Here is an 18,318-nt window from a genome sequence, read left to right on the forward strand (position 1 = left end):
ACTGTGGTCCACCCTCCTTCTAGAACCGCTTTCAAAGAATTGTTGGACACTTAATTATGCGAGGCCTCGCGCTGGCAAGCTTACTGCCCCGTGCAGAGAATTGAAAGGATAGTGCTACACCCTATTCCACTTGTACCTTTCAGGCGAACGACGGCCGCTGAACGACGAAAACAAAGTCGATCCGGGAAGCTTGGACAAAAGCCTCGATCATGTGTATCAATCCGTGAATCCGTGATGCCGGACCGCACAGGGGTCTTTTGACCAGATCAGTTGACCAATAGCACGCGAGTCAGGTGTATGGTCCTTTGCAGCGTCTGACTGTGAGCGGTAAGACGGTCTTAGCTTAGGTTTCTGCTTATCGGCGCACGGGCACATTCTCGTAGCCATAATATTTATTCCTAACTGATTAATGACATGTCGTGAGGAATGATCGTGGTACATTCATGGGTATCTGGATTTGCAGAAGATTGGGTCAGTTATATGAAAATAGACAAATGTATTCGTTCTGGATTCGAACGAACAGATCACTAAGACCAAAACATGGAAGAGAGTCCTGACATAAAAGCGAATGGGGGACTCGTGTGACATGGTATTATCTTAAGGAGACGTGGTCGTGTAAAATTCTGGCGTTTGTGATAATGGGATCATTATGATTGAAGCATATTAAAAATAAAGTTTTGGTACTGAATTGCATGTGATAGCCGTTACGAAAATAGAGTGACCATTCAGTTTTCAATTGAAAAAACGCTAGTGAAGTAAAGATGGACCACAATTCGCCGAAGTGGGGAAAAGTACGGATCCTGTCTCACGGATTGCCACACAGGATCGAGGCTTTCGCTCGAGCTTCCAGGCTAGTTTGTTGTGGGGAAAAGTACGGATCCTGTCTCACGGATTGCCACACAGGATCGAGGCTTTCGCTCGAGCTTCCAGGTCTAGTTTGTTCTTATCGTTCAACCTCATCCATTTACCTGAAAGGCACAAGCGGAAAAACGGTGTAGCTTTGTTTTTCAAGTTCTCGGTGCTTTGCAGTCCGCTTGTCAGCGCGAGGACTCGTAAAAATGCCTTTTCAGCCTATTTTTCATGGTGCATTGAGAAGACATGTTTGAATTGAGCCAAATGCTTAAATCCTTTTTGTATCTGTTCTCGCGATGTCTTCTGACCCATCCTCACCATGTATGACAAAGATGTTCGCTGAGTCCTCCTTTTCCACCCTGTATGATAAATGGACGTACTTTCCGTCATTTAAAAGGTGGTAGGCCAACGACCATTACTTCAGCATTTACATCCACTTGGAGGGCACTGACATTGGAACTCCGTGAGTTTAAGTCGTCCGCAAAAAGTAGACATGGAATTGAAAAGGACATATGGAAGATTGTTGTCGTAGATGAGAGATATAAGTAGCTCCGAAACAGCCTTGAGGAACTATAATCGAGACCGGCGCTTGGGAAGAGTAGGTCGAGGAAACTCACAAGGAATGTTCTGTCGGATAAAAACGCCTTAATCCAGCGTAGATTTTCCCCTGGAATCTCATAGGACTGGAGGTTTGTGGAGCAGCGGGACGTGTGGGACCCAATCAAATGCTTTTGAGTAGCCGAAAAATATGGCATCCGATATGAGTCACCCGTCCTTAGTTTGGGCAAACTGTCCATGAATACGAACATGTCCGTCGCGCAAGAACGGTTTGATAGGAATCCGTGTTGTATCAGAGATATCAGGTTTTTGTTGGTGCGGTGATTTAAGATGGCCTGCTCCAAAATGCGTTCCTTCACCTCACACGGTACGCCAGTGAGGCTGGTAGCTCTCAGGACATAGACGGCCACCGGTTTTGTAGATTTGTGTGATAATCACTTCCTCTTGATCAGGAGGAAGGTTGGTTTCCTCAAGCGACTAACGAAACACCGGGTAGAAATGCTTCGCCAAGGTGAGTGCTGCCATCGGTGGATGAAGTAAGGAGAAGTAAGGATGAACTTGTACCATCAGTAGCTCTCAGCCAGCGGGAATAATCTAGGTGTCTGGTGATGTTTGGCGTGAAGACGCGTCCATCCGCTCAGCTGTAGCTCTCTTTCGGTGCCTAGCTTCCATGCCACCGGAGGGGAGCACGAGGGCTGAATACTGCCAGGTTGTCCAGACCTGGACGGGGGAAGTCGAGATGTAGAGGTCGGGGTGGAACAACAAAACATCCGGTCAAGGAATTCGCACTCTAACCACTGAGCCATCTCGACATGTGTTTAAAGGTCGGGAGCTGTAAAAAGGCAATGCTCAATGCTCTTGACAGATGCAGCAAGCGCACTTTAAGCAATGTGTTTAAAGGTCGGGAGCTGTAAAAAGACAATGCTCAATGCTCTTGACAGGTGCAGCAAGCGCAGTTTATTCGTCATACAGAGTCAGGTGTGAAATTCGTAAGTGTGTAAAGCGATCAAAGTGAGCAAACGCATATCACTGACTGCAGCTTTCGGAAGTCCAATTCGAACAACAGCTTTGACCGATTGAGGAAAGCAGATACCTCTCCTTGAAATGGTCATCGGTTCTTGAACCAAAAAATCTGGCCACAGTGATCACACAGGATGTTCGTAGCATTCGTCCTCTAACTCCTCAAGAGAGTTGATCACTGCTGTCTTCATAACAGCAGGGATTAGCTAATCGAGGATAGTCCGCAGCAAAATCGCATAATCGAGTAACCGGTCACGAATCAGGGTTATTGAAGTTAGAGGTAAAACTTAATCAAGGGTAACTCAGGCGTGTACTACGCACACCCAACCACTATCTACCAAACTAGCTTTTCGCTCCAAATCTCTGTTGCTGAAGACTTCGTGAAGGACCTGCTATGACATAACAATCCGAAACGGAAGCGACCACAGGCTTTCTGCATGCTATGAGTGGAGACTACGGACGTGATATTCAACCCATCTCCTGCCCGACTCCAGTTAAGGTATTTCATGTTCTGAACTCGCCTCAGATGAAGACCGCAAAGGATGACTTCTTAATCCAGGTGGTGGCGGATCGCCCCGAAATATTCCTCGGGTGTATTGATTACAGCTCTTCCCTAAAGTATAGGTGACTGTAACTGTTTCCCCTAGGGATATTCTCACCGCTGTGCCCTATTTCCACTATCTGCTGGGGCTTTTTTCCTTCTTGGTAGCGCGGGAGTTATGCGCCGGTATTTACTATTTCTACATTGCAAACCATGACGACCATGTGCGCTCCTGGATCAGACGTTTGCGGTTCTGCAATTAGTGTGCATAAAGCCGGTCGGGCTTCCGCTGCTTGTTCCTGAAGAGGCCATTGTGTTTGTATTGTTACTTCCTATCTATAACCTTATGAGGATAGTGTCCCTCCACTGATCACTCCGCGTTTATTTCTCATATGGCTATATTTGTATCCGTTTCACCCTAAGATCTCTCGGAATCACATCAAACCGTCCTTGGACGATTTTGGTGGAATAATCCAGACATATGTTAGAACCGTTCCTAGAATATCCCAACAGCACCTATCAGTTCCCGATGTGCTGCTAAGGTGTTCTAAGAGGCGAAAACCCCTCGCGTGCGCGCAACACTGTGCACTACTTTTCGGAATCCAAGCCACAATAGGCTCTTGTTTTCTATCAAACTACCACTTTGAAATAATCCTGGGGTACTTTACTTTGACCTCAAGCGATTTTATAAGGGAAAGGTATACAGTCTCTTTCAAGGCGGTTTAAATGTGCTGGGTGTATCCGTTTTTGTCTTGACTCTTTCCTTCTCTTTTCAGATTGTGGTGGATTTTCCGAGGAAATTTCTCTCTCGCGAAGCTCCTCTTCGTCAGTTTTCTCTTTCATCAGCCACATTGTATGGTACACCCAATGGAGTTGCAAGGTATTGATTTGGGATTTCCGGCGGTTCCGGCTTTTTTGACCAAGTTACGTCTACTTGTCGATGACGAAGATACCAAAGATATCATCTATTGGGATCCGGTAATGTCGTCTTACCGTATCAACCATATTTTTTTCAGAGTGGAAATAGCTTTCATATAAGTGATGGAAATCGACTGGCCAAGGAAGTGCTACCCTTATTTTTCAAGCATAACAATCTTTCTAGTTTCATCAGACAACTCAACATGTGTAAGTCTGTTCCCAGTTTCACCCATTTCCTCTTAGATGGCTTCCGCAAGGTGAACCGCATTGATCCTTGCCCGGCACTGAAAATGGATGTGGAGGATATGGAGTTTAGGCATCCTTTTTTTGTTCGCCAGAAACCTCACCTTCTTTCCAAAATACAACGCAAACCCACATCGACTCTTTATAACGGACGTTTTTTCATTCATCCTTCAATGACGAATGTCAACCATAATCAGACACAATCAGCATTCGCAAATAGTGGTGAATTTCCACAAAGCATCCCTGTTGCTTCCGAGTTTATGAGGCTGTCGGGTGTAGTTCGGACGTTGCGTAACAACCAGGAGATGATTGCACAGCAAGTGAATTTTCTAAAGTCAGAGAATCAGTTGCTCGCCAGTGAGCTCCACGATCTTCGGGAGCGATATGTCCATCAGTCCCAGCTGATACAAACGGTAGGTGATATAAGAGCCTTTCACTCTTACTGACCCTGCATTTCAGCTCTTTAGTTTTTTGTCGGCCTTCGCCAAAGATGGACGTTCTCAAAACTATCGATTCAGTCCTAAACGGAAGGCATTACCATTTTCGGTTTCCAGTGTCATTCCCGCGAATGCTCGTTCAGGATTGAAGTTGAATTTGCCGAAAGGTAAGATACTTTCATCGTTGTATGGTTGTGGCATAACTATCACTTGTTTGTATCCACAACACTCATTTGGACTGGCCTCTCCTTTCTTGGTACCATAAAAACAACATTGTTATCATTTTTGAAAGAGGAGGAAGGGGCACAACTGTCACCACGAAAAGCTGACCTAGGCTATGTAATCCGTTGGCGTCTGTTTCGCACCCACAAAGTTCGAAATCAGGCTGTGAGACTACAGTTTTCGGACATGTCTTTAAGAATTCAAGAATAGTTACTGGAGCTTGTAGAACACCACAGGAGGCTCTAAGGTTGCATTAGCTCTAACGGCAGTGTGATAAACAAAGTGAGCGCACCGGCCGGAATTGTGTGTCACTTTTCGCCAACTATGGAATCAAAAAGGCATACCACGGGGTCACAAAGGAAGCCATCATTGCAGGACCGCGAGTGACGCTTTGGGGTAAAGAATTTGATGCTTGATTTCAAATTAAGCTGGCTGCTCCAAGCTCTACTCAGACTGAGTAACGTATCGTTTTCCGCGACCGTTCTAGAGTGGCGTAAACTGGTAAGTGAAAAGGATACGACAGGACCAAAAGCAGTGAAAGATACTAAAAGTCTGGATACTGTTGGTTGTCTTTGGCTTTCGGCGCGGAGCCTGCGTGGTTTTCCTTTTACTTGCCAGGAGAGCGAGGAATATGGCTGCTTGCCGATATCAGTGGATTTCAAGCTATCACTTTGTTTGGCGGATTCGCCGCTCACGTATTTGTGTTTAGCTATCCCTAGGTTCTGTTTTTCGTTTCTCCATTGTAGGATTTTCGTTCAAACAGACTGACCGTGCTGTACGGCTGTGGAGCGTCAGGGTTTTTGTAACTGTTGCTTTGAATGGTCATGTCTGGTATGTGGTCATTGCATATATTGCTTGGTAGATGTGTCACTTCCTGGAAGTAGATTCTGACTGCTGGTTATTCCGAGTTGCCATCTGCCTAGAACGGCATTGTTTTCATTGCCTTCTTCGAAGTTGTGTACATCCGACGATGAAAAAAGAGGGTGTTACGAGAAGTTTAGATGCCTTTGGTGCTGTTTACCATCTAGGATGAAGTCCAAGTGATCTGCTCTGTGCTTGACTGGAGACACTGAACGATATGACAGCTACCTCTGTCAGGAATATGGCTGCTTGCCGATATCAGTGGATTTCAAGCTATCACTTTGTTTGGCGGATTCGCCGCTCACGTATTTGTGTTTAGCTATCCCTAGGTTCTGTTTTTCGTTTCTCCATTGTAGGATTTTCGTTCAAACAGACTGACCGTGCTGTACGGCTGTGGAGCGTCAGGGTTTTTGTAACTGTTGCTTTGAATGGTCATGTCTGGTATGTGGTCATTGCATATATTGCTTGGTAGATGTGTCACTTCCTGGAAGTAGATTCTGACTGCTGGTTATTCCGAGTTGCCATCTGCCTAGAACGGCATTGTTTTCATTGCCTTCTTCGAAGTTGTGTACATCCGACGATGAAAAAAGAGGGTGTTACGAGAAGTTTAGATGCCTTTGGTGCTGTTTACCATCTAGGATGAAGTCCAAGTGATCTGCTCTGTGCTTGACTGGAGACACTGAACGATATGACAGCTAACCTCTGTCAGGCGCGTTCATGCCACTAGTTTTTACCACATTGTCTGACTGAGTGTTGGAGGTATAGTCACTTCAGATGTTTGCTAAGTGAGTCCTAGTTCCCCCTTCCTCTCCCATTTTTCCGATATGCGGCCGTCAAGCTTTAGTGTTCCCCTCTGGTGTTGCTGACAGTGTTGTTGCTGCTGATTATTCTAACTAGGACCCCTCATTCAACACATCGATTTTTTCGGCGGATCCTTGTGTAATACGCTAGTTGCACTGCGGTTACTCCAAGCTTTATTTTTCAAATTGTTCCCACTAATGCTTTAACGAAATTCAGGTACATTGGTTTCCGTCATATGAGACTCTCCAGATGTTCGGAGTGTGATTGTAACATTTAAGTACATGTTTACTTTGGTAGCAAAGTTAGCCCCATTACTGGACTGGATTATGGAACCCTCCACCCGAGACAAGTCCAGTTCTCTGGAAAGTTCACTGCAATGATGCTGGTCAGTTTTGTCTTAGTATTCCCTGCTTCCCTACATAAAGAGCTACAATATCCCCCTTATCTCATGATGGTTTTCTCTTCTACCAGGGTGTATTATAACCCAGAGGCTCGAAGTTACACTGATGTATTGTTTCTCGATCCTTACTGCTTATCGAAGCTTTAAAATGGAGGGGAATTTCGCGCTCTACAAGCTTGGGCTCATGGTGGAGCGTAAACTTGTTGGGCCGCTCATTGTAAACTATTTAGACAAAATGTACCATATTACAAAGTCTGAACGCGGTGCATTGTCTTTTTCTGTCCTTTCCTCCACTGAGTTCCTTCCCCCATATTTCCTTAGCCGTTTGAATCCAAGATCATTAATTTTCAGCGTTTATGTGTCTGCATGTCCCAGAGTAGAGTGGTGGATATTGAAGACTTACCGAGTGCTTTTACCGGTCAGACTTCACTATAAATAGTTTGGTTAACGGAGTTTAACGCCGACTTTGATGTTTTTGAGGACCGTTAACGAACCCATTCATCGGTGGCCCGGATAAATTGTCGCTGGCGTCTAACAGATGTCATTGACATTGGTGCTGCCATTTTATTTTCAGATTGTCTAACTGAGCGTATGGAGTCAGACGCACGTCATGATGCTTACAATTAACTAGATGCAGGTCCCTTTTACGTCTATTCCTTTCTTACTTTAAGGCTTCAAACGTTTTTAAATAACTGGTTGTCTACTCCTTACTACTATTATTACTATTAGTAGCAGTATTAATATTCGAGAACCAGCATCAACAGAGACAGTAAAATCAGTAGTGACACTGCCGTTTAGTTCCAGATTTTTCTACTCCAACTAAACGGCAGTGTCATTACTGATTTTACTGTCTCTGTTGATGCTGGTTCTCGAATATTACTACTACTACTAATAATAACAGTAGTAGGGATTAGACAATCCAGCCCATCAGTGGTTCTTGATCATCCGTCGTCCATCCTTTAGTATACCAGGAGGAAAATTGGTTCTTTCCAGAGTTTGTTCTCCCTAAGAAATCTCTAACTCGGGGGAATTAAGGCTGAAGTGAATCGTCAAGCTATCGCGCCTTTGCACCATGTGGTCACAGACAAGCTTGACGTGCAGCCCACAACTGGGCGAAGAACATTAGGGTCAGCAGTCCTGTTACCATTAGTGGCGGTGTTCGTGACGACGATAAGGATGAAGGTGATGGTATGTTTAGACGATGTTGTGCACTTATGAGTGCGTGGTGGCTTTTTTTAGGCAATTTTCTATGGGTTTTGTTGTGCTTGAGACGGCCTTGTGTGGATCTGGGGTTTTTGAAAGGCAATCACTTGTTTGCCTGTGGATAGTCTACTTTCCTGACAAATTCCTCATGAGAGAAATCACTCGCGTTTTTTACTACCTCCACCTATTCCTGAGCTAGCTAGGTGAAGTACTTCTGTGAAGGTCACTCATGGACGTTCAGGTGCACGGTTGTCATTGCTCTACAATTGTCTCACCTTAGAGAGACTACCCTCCGGAAACTACTACTTCTTGCCAGTCCTTTGCAATACACTTATCTGATTTCTTCCCACTTGTGATTGATTCATCGCGTTGATCTCCGACGAGGAACATTTGTATTCCTTCTGTCTAGGCTTGGGCAACCTGGCAGTATCCCAGCCCTCGTGCAACCTTCGGGTGGCATGGCAGCTAGGCAACGAAAGGATGCTACAGCCGAACGATTTTTTTAAATTTTTTCCTTCTGTCCAAACAATCCCTCCGTACGACTTGGAATTCGCATTGGAATCTCAAAATGTACACTGCTGTTGGGTTTCAACCCTACTCGTGGACATCTGACGTGGTAAAAGTTAACTGAGTGGGCGCCTAACTCTAGCTCATTGACCAGCTCACTCCTCAAATCGAGATTCAGACAAGTGCCTGTTTGATAGCGCACAACGCTACGGTATGTCCGTTTCTGTTTTGTGCGACCAACTACTGATTACTCTTCGTGAAAGATGTGTGAAAATATTCATTCTTTAGCTATCAATACTTCGGAAGCTTGTCAGGTACAGTGAACCGGCAATGACCAGATATCCCAGACATCTCAGAGAAGCAAATCGTTCGTCTAACTGTTTCCGTAGAAAAAAAATGATAGCGTCCAGCTTAGTAAACAACCAACTCATGCATTGTTGAGACCTTACTGAATACCAATTCATCATGAGTATTGCTCGCCTAGTCGCTTCCCGTCAACGGCGACAACGACTTATCAGTTTTGCCCACTTTGTCTCAGCAGCAGATTGCATCATGGGGAATGCGTAGCTTGCTCATCCCACTTTCGTTCTAAAATATTTCAGGGTTTCTATTGGACGATCCATCCAGTTTCCAGTCCATAAAGATTGCCCCATCAGATGAGTTGCACGAGACTCCATTCAAATTGGCCAAAGTGGATAACAGTGCATTGGTAACACTGACGAACCCGTCGTTGGACTCGAGTTTTGCCCTCGAAGGTGCAGGCCCGAGCACCAGCAGAACACTACAGTACATTCCATCCCCAACACTTTTGTCGGTAAACGATTTGTCCCTGCCGGATAACAAGTTCGTTTTATCTCCTTTGCCTGAAATTGACCCGGGTTCAAAGCAATCTGCAGATCCAGTTCCCGGGAAACCAAACAACCTAGCCGTACTGCCTTTGGTCGCGACAGATGTGCAGCAGTTGGGTCCTGTCGGCGGTGTGCAACAAGCGAGACCGAATATGAAGGTTGGTTTGTTTAAAGCCCTTTAATTTGTTCCTCCTGTGTAGCTTCACCCCTGCTCAGTTTCCTTGAATTTCTCGATTTCGTATTTCTAGTATCCCTCATTCTCACCAGCTGCTGGTCATTACAAAATTTGACTACTCATAATTCGTTCTGTTGTTTCATCCCTATCCTACTTTTCACACCGATACCTTTCTGCTTCTCCTTGAATTCCCATTGTCCATGTAATATCATCATCTCATCAAATCACCTGTAGCACCTTTTCGTTGCCTAACTGCCACGCCACCCGAAGGAAGCACGAGGTCTGGGATACTGCTAGGTTGCCCAAGTCTAGACAAGGGAAGTCGAGAGACAGAGGTCGGTTTCGAACCACAGACCTTCCGGTCATTAAATTCGCCATCTTGCCCCCAGGTGGCTGTGCTCTGAGACTGACTTAGCTTAGTACTCACCACAGTTATTGCAGCACAGCACGTGTTACCGATGCGCGCTGTTAGTAGTGTAGTCAATATATATTTTGAATGGTCACTTTCCCAGTCAGCCGGCCGTTGCGTTTGAATGATTGATTTTCAGGTGGCACGCCTAGTTTGGTGCCAAGTAGTCGGAAAGTTCCAGGTCGTATTCATTTCCTGAAAGTTGATGTCATTGATTGTTTCGCTGTTTCCATTCCCCTTTTTTGTCCGTTTGACAATAATAAAACAGGGGGCGAATTTACTGACCGGAAGGCCCGTGGTTCGAAACCGACCTTTGTCTCTCGACTTCCTCTGTCTAGGCTTGGGCAACCTGGCAGTATCCCAGCCTTCGTGCTTCCTTCGGGTGGCATGGCAGTTAGGCACCGAAAGGGTGCTAAAGCTGAACGATTATTAGTATTAGCTTAATAGTAAGGTAGACGTCCAACTGATTTCCCCTTATAGTGATAGGCTTCATAGATGGGAGCTATGCATCGGTACAAACTGACCGTTATAGATGAAAAGCAGCGACTGTTCAGCCTCGAGTGATTCATCACCAAAGTACTACCAACGAGATATTCAGTCATGTAAGGGAGAACAGACTTCCAGTAGGCTTCATCACTAACAGACACTAACAAGTTGAATTTGGGTCGTGATCTTAAAATAGAAATGGTGTCAGGTAAAGTGGGTTCGCTGTGGGTTTTTGACTATCCGAAAGAACTTTCGGCGAAAAATTTAAGCAAGTTTTATGCCGTTCGCTGACTATAAAATTAACAAGGCAGTTCTTGAAATTCCGTTGGGTTTCGAAACACGCTTCGATGGTCTTCCTGTCCAGGTTCTTCTCAAGGAACTTCAGCGTGAGGTTTTTTGATGCAGATAACCTTAGTCTGACTAAACACGAGCCGTCAAACTCTGGCGGAGGTTGTCCCATTGTGACAGTCGCTATTTTTTTGGGTGAGTCAGTCCCAAATATTTCACGGTGCTGAATTTTCGGTGCTGCTAGTTTGAGCTGTGTAGACCCTTCGCGCTTTCTGAGGTTGGATCTACCTAACTGTACAGGACATGGCACTCAAACAATGCCAGTGGTAAGTTTTATTCCTTAACCGGACCGCCTGTCGGTTCTCACTACTGGTATGTTGCTGTCCATGAGAATGCCTGTGATTGGGTATATGGTTACACCTGATGGGAACCCTGGGTGATGAATGGACTAAGGACACTAACGAATCATCCGTTTGCGATCATTTATCTACAGCAGCCCTTATACGCATGTCTCGATTCAGCACGCAAGCATATTAGATATCTGAAGTTTTGTCTTTTTCGCATGAGCTTTCTTTGTGTCGTTCACAAAAATGGTGTTGAAAATACCGTAGAAAAGACGGTACATTTTTACTCCCTCCCGATAGAAAGTACCGCTTTTAGTGAGACGTTCTGTCATCCTCGAAGCTGTTTGTCACTTGAAAAAAGTTTTCTATTTTTCCGTTTGACAACCGTTCGACGTGTATTTTCAACAATGTCCAATTAGGTGCGGATTACACATGGGGCAATTAAGCCATGAAAATTACACTAGCTATTGTTAACATCTCGCAACTGTGCTGAGACACGCACAAGGCTGGTGCCGCGGATATTTTCTGCCTTACCAACCTGGCAAGCATTTATACGTAATCTGAGGAATTACACTACTTCAACACTATCAAATCAATAGACACAAATAGCGCTGGTGACCATTGTTTTGCCATTTTCTTGAGTCGTTCTTGTGGCGAACCCTAGCGTTATATCGGCTCTGACTGAGCGTCCAGAGACAGTCCCTTCGTATCAATATCCATTCTTTTACAAACGAAAAGTATGACGTCGAACATGCGTTGTATAGGCGGTTTCGTGCGCTTTGTGTTCAACATAGCATTCTCTATGACACTCGATATTTCAGTCGGTTCTGTCTTCACATGCAACTCCACGGCCACATTTCTAGGAAATTTTCTGACGTTTCTGTCGTTTCAAATCTCACGGCATTTTGAAATAACTCTGTGTTTGCTGTTTAACCAAAAGCGAATGTTTGCTGAAACGGACCGGACTTTGGCGTCCTTGACTCAAGGCTTGTCGCCACCTGCTGGCACCGAAAAGGCCAATGAGACCCTCGCTGGCTCGGAAAATATGGCCTTCGACCTAAATTTGAGTCGCTGCACCACGCCGGCATCTCTCATTCAACCGGATTCCCTGGACATTGCTGAATTCTTTGCCACCCGCGATGACAATGTGTCGGATATCAGCCTGGAGGATCTGTTTCTCGCCTCCACCAACGGCGCAGATATATCTGCAAACAGTCGTCCTTCTAAACTTACCCCAAAGGTGGATAAAACAGTGAGCATCAGTCCACGATCCGGCAGGAGTTCGGTGGACAGTGAAGCTACTATGTGAGTACCTTGTTTTCTCTTGACCATTTTCTCGTAGATCTACCGCCATAATGTGTGTGTGCTCTCCCTTACGGTGTAGCCAGGCTGTCCTAATCTGTCAGCTATGTGTGTGTGTCCTTGGTGGTTTTGTGTGCATCTTAAACTACAGTCTCTCTAGTGATGAGACTGTCCATCACTTGTGGGTAGTAGTAACAGTAACAGTGATGACTGCTTGTCCTGTCAGCGTTTTACACTTCTGGTTTTTCTATCGCTTCCTCGGGATATATCACGCATTTCCAATCAAGTCATCTTTTGGTCTCAGTGGATGCTAGACGTAGATTCTTCGGTACCATTGTTGGTTGTAGTTCAATAGATACCTTATACCCCGACTGCTGTGACCTGGGTAACTGTGCAATGTGTTGCATTGAGACTATTCGGCCTATTGATCTCTCAAGCGGTAATGCATTTCTATGTTCATTTATTTGCAGTCCTTTTGAAGACTTGAACCTGGATCACCAGCTGCGTACTCCTGAGATACAGTCAAATGCACCTGAATCGTCAAATATTCTGCGCTCTGCCTTGACAAAGCTTGATCCGTCCTTGGAGAAATCCGAGCTCAGCACTGTCACCCCAGCTGTTTCTGTGGCACCATCGGCAACTGCAGGAAAATTGACAACACAGCCTATGGATGATCAGGTTGCCCCGGCGGAGCAGCGTATCTCGCTGCTGGTCGATTCGACACAATCGGCCGATGAAGTGTTGCAAGAAGAGGGCTCACTGGCTGTGGACGACCAAGAACTGTTCGGATTACCTTGGGAAGAACAAGAGGTAGTTGTTGAAGATGAAGAACATCAATTGGGTGATAACGTGGATCAATTCAGTACCGATTTGTTGCCTGTAACTGAACAGTCTAATGCACGCCTGAAAGCGTTCTCAACACCTAGGGAGGTTACGATCAACCACACCTCTACTCTGCCTCGGGCCGCTAACAAATTCGATCACAATCTCATCATAGGTGAGTTGAACATTCTGTGTCTCGTGTTTGTCGGTAGTTCTAGTAGTAGTCGAGTTTCCCCCACTTTTTACCACTTGTATTCTCTGTTTTTACCTGAGTTTTGATCTCAGAAAATCTCTCTTATCTTTTCTCGGACTCGAACGAAACTACAAGCATCATCACCATCATCGACATCATGACATCAGTGTTCAACACCGATGCGTCACTGCCGTACAACCATGGTTTATTTGAAAGCCTTATTGTAAAGAAAAGAGCAAAGGTGGACGGGAGAGGGACTTAGTGCTAGCTTAACACAATCATTCCGAGGTGCCTACACCTCCAGACATTCACTCAGGCCATCTGGATGGAAACCGACAACAAGAACACCACTGAAATCGGTTGGCAGACATATCTTGTGGTGTCTCCAACCAGGCACAGTGAGGATCATGCGGTCCCCATCCTGGAAGGCGAGTAGCACTCAAGCGTTCCTTGATCTCCTTCATACTCCTCTGCCAAGTCAAGGGTTGGCTGCCTCTCTGTTTACGCCACTGTATTGGGCATAGAAAACAGCACTCTTCGGCAAACGATGGTTCGGCATACTCAACACATGTCCCAACCAACGCAGCTTCTGGTGCTGGATACATTCTTCAATGGAAGTACCCGTTACACAACCGAAAACGCGCTTTCTAATTGCCTCATTAAGGATTTGCCGATAATAATCCACACGAGCTATGGCTCTGAGACAAAGAACACCTGAAGACGTCTCAGTTCCGCTGCTCGAATAGGCCAAGTCTCACAGCCATACAGCAAAACAGCCCGCACTATAGCTTGATACACACTTCCCTTCAGATTCAGGGATAAACCACTCTGACGCCATACGTGTCTCAATTTAGCAAACTACAAGCGTGACACTGTATATGTGACGCAATTTGAAGTAAGCACGTTGACTGAGATACAGTGGTGTTCCAAGCAACCCTGTTTTCCGCCCTGAGCTATTTCGAGTTCACATGTATCACTTTTGTTCATTATAACCAAAAGCTGTCCGCTTTTCTACGGTAAGGGTTCGATCCCAACTCCGTGAATTTCTCTTGGGGTCACCACACGATAAGTTCTCATGGGACTCGTTCCTGTCCGACCTCCGGTCACGGAGAACGCGCCCATCCTTCTTGTTAAGAACGCCAACTTGTAAGGGCCGTTCCTCTACTCTCGAAAGTTTCAGGTCCTCTAAAAGGGCGAGGAACCTTGTGAAAGCCACTTCCACATGAAACCGCTTGGTTGTACAATTCGTTCATTCCTGCAGACTTGAGCAAGTGCCAAAACAGCTGGCATCGGATTTTTTCGTATCGATTAGATATTTAGTTACGGATCTGAATGTGTCAAACCACCTATTATGCTCACGAAACTACTCAGAAAGTTGTTGTAAACTCTCCCACCATTTTGGGTTCGAGTGTAAAATAAGATTGAAGGAGATTGGAGATGGCGGCTACCAGATCTCGGCCCCACTAAGGAAGAAAACGATCGTGAGCTGTCGAAGATTTTTCAGCAACCTTATGAGTAGTTTCTTTGATGAAAATATACTGCGATATCGCGAATACCGTACCAACTGCAACATGATGCGGCCTTTGTGCAACACTTTCAGTTGATTAAGAACATCATAGATGAGAGATTCAGCTGGGTTTCAGGTGAGTATCCCGTGAAAATCATTTTGAAATACCAATGAGTATATTTGTCACCGTTTGTGCTCTACAAGTGCTCATTGTTCGCAGACTTTCCATTATTAGAAACTATGAACCACCGCATGACGGACTCTTTCTACCGTAAGCCCGAAGGGACTCTTTCTCTGTTGTATCTTCAATGTGCAGTAGAAAATCGACTGAGAATTCTGACACTATATTGGTAGGGTTGCATTTTACTTGCCTTTTTGTGGGTACACTAAAACGCCATCAAATTCAACAATTTGTCGACGGTTGTGGCTTTCACCAACGGTATGTCGACAGCGTATTCTTGATGACGAAGCAATATATCATTTAATCACTCTCGCACGAATTTAACGAGGCTGTCTCGTCAAACTGCTCAACGTATGCAGCTAGAGATCTAAGCAAGTTTAACTGACTCCACGTGCAATCGGTTGGGCAGTCGGACGGTTCCGTAGAAAGGTTGGAGTACTGACAACCTTACAACCCTTACAAGAGAAGCAAGAATGATGTGTCTAGATGACACCAGATAAAGCGGACAGTCCTATCAGCGCGCTAAAAGAAAACGGGTACCTGATGAGCTTCGTGGAGAAAAAATAACCAATTCACCAAACCAACCGCCTACAGGGAGTGAAGAAACCTGTCTTTCCACAACCCTGTTTCAGGAGAGACTTTCTCGACCGAACAGGTGGACCGTGCTCTAAAACGCTCGCTGCACCGGACATTTTTAGTTATTATTCAACTGACCATCATCAATCTCAACCTGAAAGGCATGCCCCCCTGTGCAGGAGTGGTCTGTGATTGTGTTCCCCTCTCCCTCCGCTGTGCGAAAGACCATGTTCTTCGGAAAAAAGAAGCGCTTGGTAGAGTGGGTTTGAGAGAACCATCTAACTTGGTTTGAAAAGTGCCTGATGAATAATATTTCAAGCATGCTTGGTGCTCACTTAATCTAAACCAAACACTAAATATATGTGAATTCCGGTTTCGAATTCGTCTACCGGGTTCGCAGAAGCAGTTAAACATCATGCGATAGCTAAAATAGAATCGATCCTTATCAGCTTTCATCCAAGACAGGTGCACACACATACTACACTTGTTCGGACACCGAGCGGAAATTCCAGGCGTTTCCACATAGCGACAACAAAACCGCGTCACGTGACTCCCACTGACTCCACACATTTTTGTCATTTCAGTCACGATTTCCTCCTTTACACGAAGCTGATCTCTGCCGAAAGCCAAGAACTAGTCCGCAGTTGTTCGGGGATCTCATCACCGGTGCATGTCTTCAAACCCGCGATGTCGCGGTTAGCAGTTGAAGACTAAAGCGTCTGATCACGAACGTGTACATGTATATACGGTTTAATTGCAAACCTTTTGCAGTTTCCAGTTCTTTCAATGCGTGCGACTCCATATTCTTGGGAAAATAAGACACCAAATTTGTCTTTCTCAGCCAGCCGGTATGAAATAAATGGTGGAAATCAATGCATGCTTCCCTGGTGACAGGATTCAGCGCTGAAGATATCTGCCGGTTTTTGCTCCGTTCAACGGTAGTTACAGCCAAACCCTCGTGTAAATTTCTTGTGTGGTATTACGATCTTCAATCATTTATATTCCCCCAGAGATAATGGACACTGAGCTGTTGTGTCAGTTCACTGTAAGATGACGTAAATAGAGCAAGTCGTTGAGTTGCCTGACTTTATTCGTGTGGGCGTATTATGTACACATAGTATCGTTTCGGCATATGAGTTGCACATCGCCACCTATTAACATAAGCAAAATAACGCTTTGATAAATCCACGAGATCCTTTCTACGTAGCTTTCAACATCCGTGCTCTGTACCAATTTGGCAAACAGGTAATGCCCACTGAGACCCTATAATCCCTTAAAATTGATGCATGCTGCGTCTCTGAAACACGCCAGGCGTGATCATGCATCTCAGAACACCAAGTACGAACTCAGCTCCTTCATATTCTTCCCTCCGTGTATTCGGTGATCCAAAAGCGACGACATGTGAAATATATGACGTGGCAGTTGCTCTCAACCCTAGATCTGAACGCGCTTTGTTGGATTAGATTCCAGTGAAAAATCGGGCCTCTGTATCATCCCCTGCTGTCTAGCGAAAGACGATATCCCCATCCAAATTTCGAAGTCCAGAGCAGCTTTCGTGAATCTGCATCACCTGTGGCCTACAATGATATCGGTTTATCCGTCAAGCGTTGCGCTCCATATTATTATGTGGGTCGCTGTGCACCGAGGACGCCAAAAGACTTTCAGTGTTTGACCTCCGATGTCTTCAGGTCATTGCCCGAGTCCGGTGGGAAGAACGCCTCACTAATGCTCAAGTACGCCGGATGGTTTTCGGAAGAAATAACTCGCCCATGATAGATGAACTGATCACACTCCATAGGTTGCGCTGTCTTGGCCACGTGCTCCGTGTACCAGTCAGCCGACTTCCTCGAAGTGTTTTTTTTTCGCAAAACCACGTGAAAGGTGGAAACAAGCCGGTAATTGTCAAACAATGACTTGGCACTGAAGTACGAAAGCCAGTATACTGAGCTGTGGTGGCCATTGCCGTTTCTCTGGATGGGGACACATTAATGGTTAGAGACATTATTAGGCATGGCCCAGTCGATTCCTCACTGGCGCACGTGCATCCAACCTATTGCCTTCAATGCATGGCTCCCTTCCCAATCCCCCTTTAACAACCCACTGACAGTGCTGTATTTGCGCACCAATTTATCAGCTCCCGTCTTCATTGCGTAGCTACTTACCTCAGCTCCCCAAATCATCGGTAAACGAAACTGTGGCAGATAGAACCGCTGTACGGCAAGTCACATTTCTTACGGCTGATAATGAGTCTTTGTTTGGGTCACATACTGATGCGGTTTCAGTTTCGGGAGCAAAGCGATGTTCGTAATTTGCAAAGCCCATTACCATTTGAAATACTAAGTCAAGAATTTCGCCTTTAACGTCCTGAATATCCGCCACAGCACGTATAGTTAGAGTGGTGAATGTGGTAATGGTAGTGTGCACATGTGTGATAGTTTATGTGGTATCCGGTCTGCGTATCTGCTTGTTTGTGTCTACTAACCGGTGAACTGCGTCGTGCTCCAGTTCCACACCATAAATTCAGAGGAATTTCTAGTCCCAGAAACAACGGTCTCATGTCTTCAGTTCCCTTGAGGACTGTTATTTCTCGTAAAATGTGCATGGAAACTATAGTCAGTCCTACA

General features: G+C 45.4%; 1 protein-coding gene across 1 annotated transcript in view; it reads left to right on the forward strand.

Annotated features, from left to right (window-relative positions):
* Window positions 1-3,826: 3,826 nt before the first annotated feature.
* T265_09239 (hypothetical protein) overlaps window positions 3,827-18,318 on the forward strand; it is a gene marked incomplete at both ends in the record, with an annotated part of 18,770 nt that continues 4,278 nt past the window's right edge. The window contains 7 exons of the mRNA XM_009175264.1: window positions 3,827-3,949; window positions 3,988-4,096; window positions 4,133-4,545; window positions 4,592-4,736; window positions 9,166-9,573; window positions 11,977-12,418; window positions 12,886-13,412. Of these exons, the coding sequence (XP_009173528.1) occupies window positions 3,827-3,949; window positions 3,988-4,096; window positions 4,133-4,545; window positions 4,592-4,736; window positions 9,166-9,573; window positions 11,977-12,418; window positions 12,886-13,412 (2,167 nt within the window). The remainder of the gene's footprint in view (window positions 3,950-3,987; window positions 4,097-4,132; window positions 4,546-4,591; window positions 4,737-9,165; window positions 9,574-11,976; window positions 12,419-12,885; window positions 13,413-18,318) is intronic.

The sequence above is a fragment of the Opisthorchis viverrini genome (genome assembly GCF_000715545.1).
Source record: "Opisthorchis viverrini unplaced genomic scaffold opera_v5_264, whole genome shotgun sequence".
Taxonomy (NCBI): Eukaryota; Metazoa; Platyhelminthes; class Trematoda; order Opisthorchiida; family Opisthorchiidae; genus Opisthorchis; species Opisthorchis viverrini.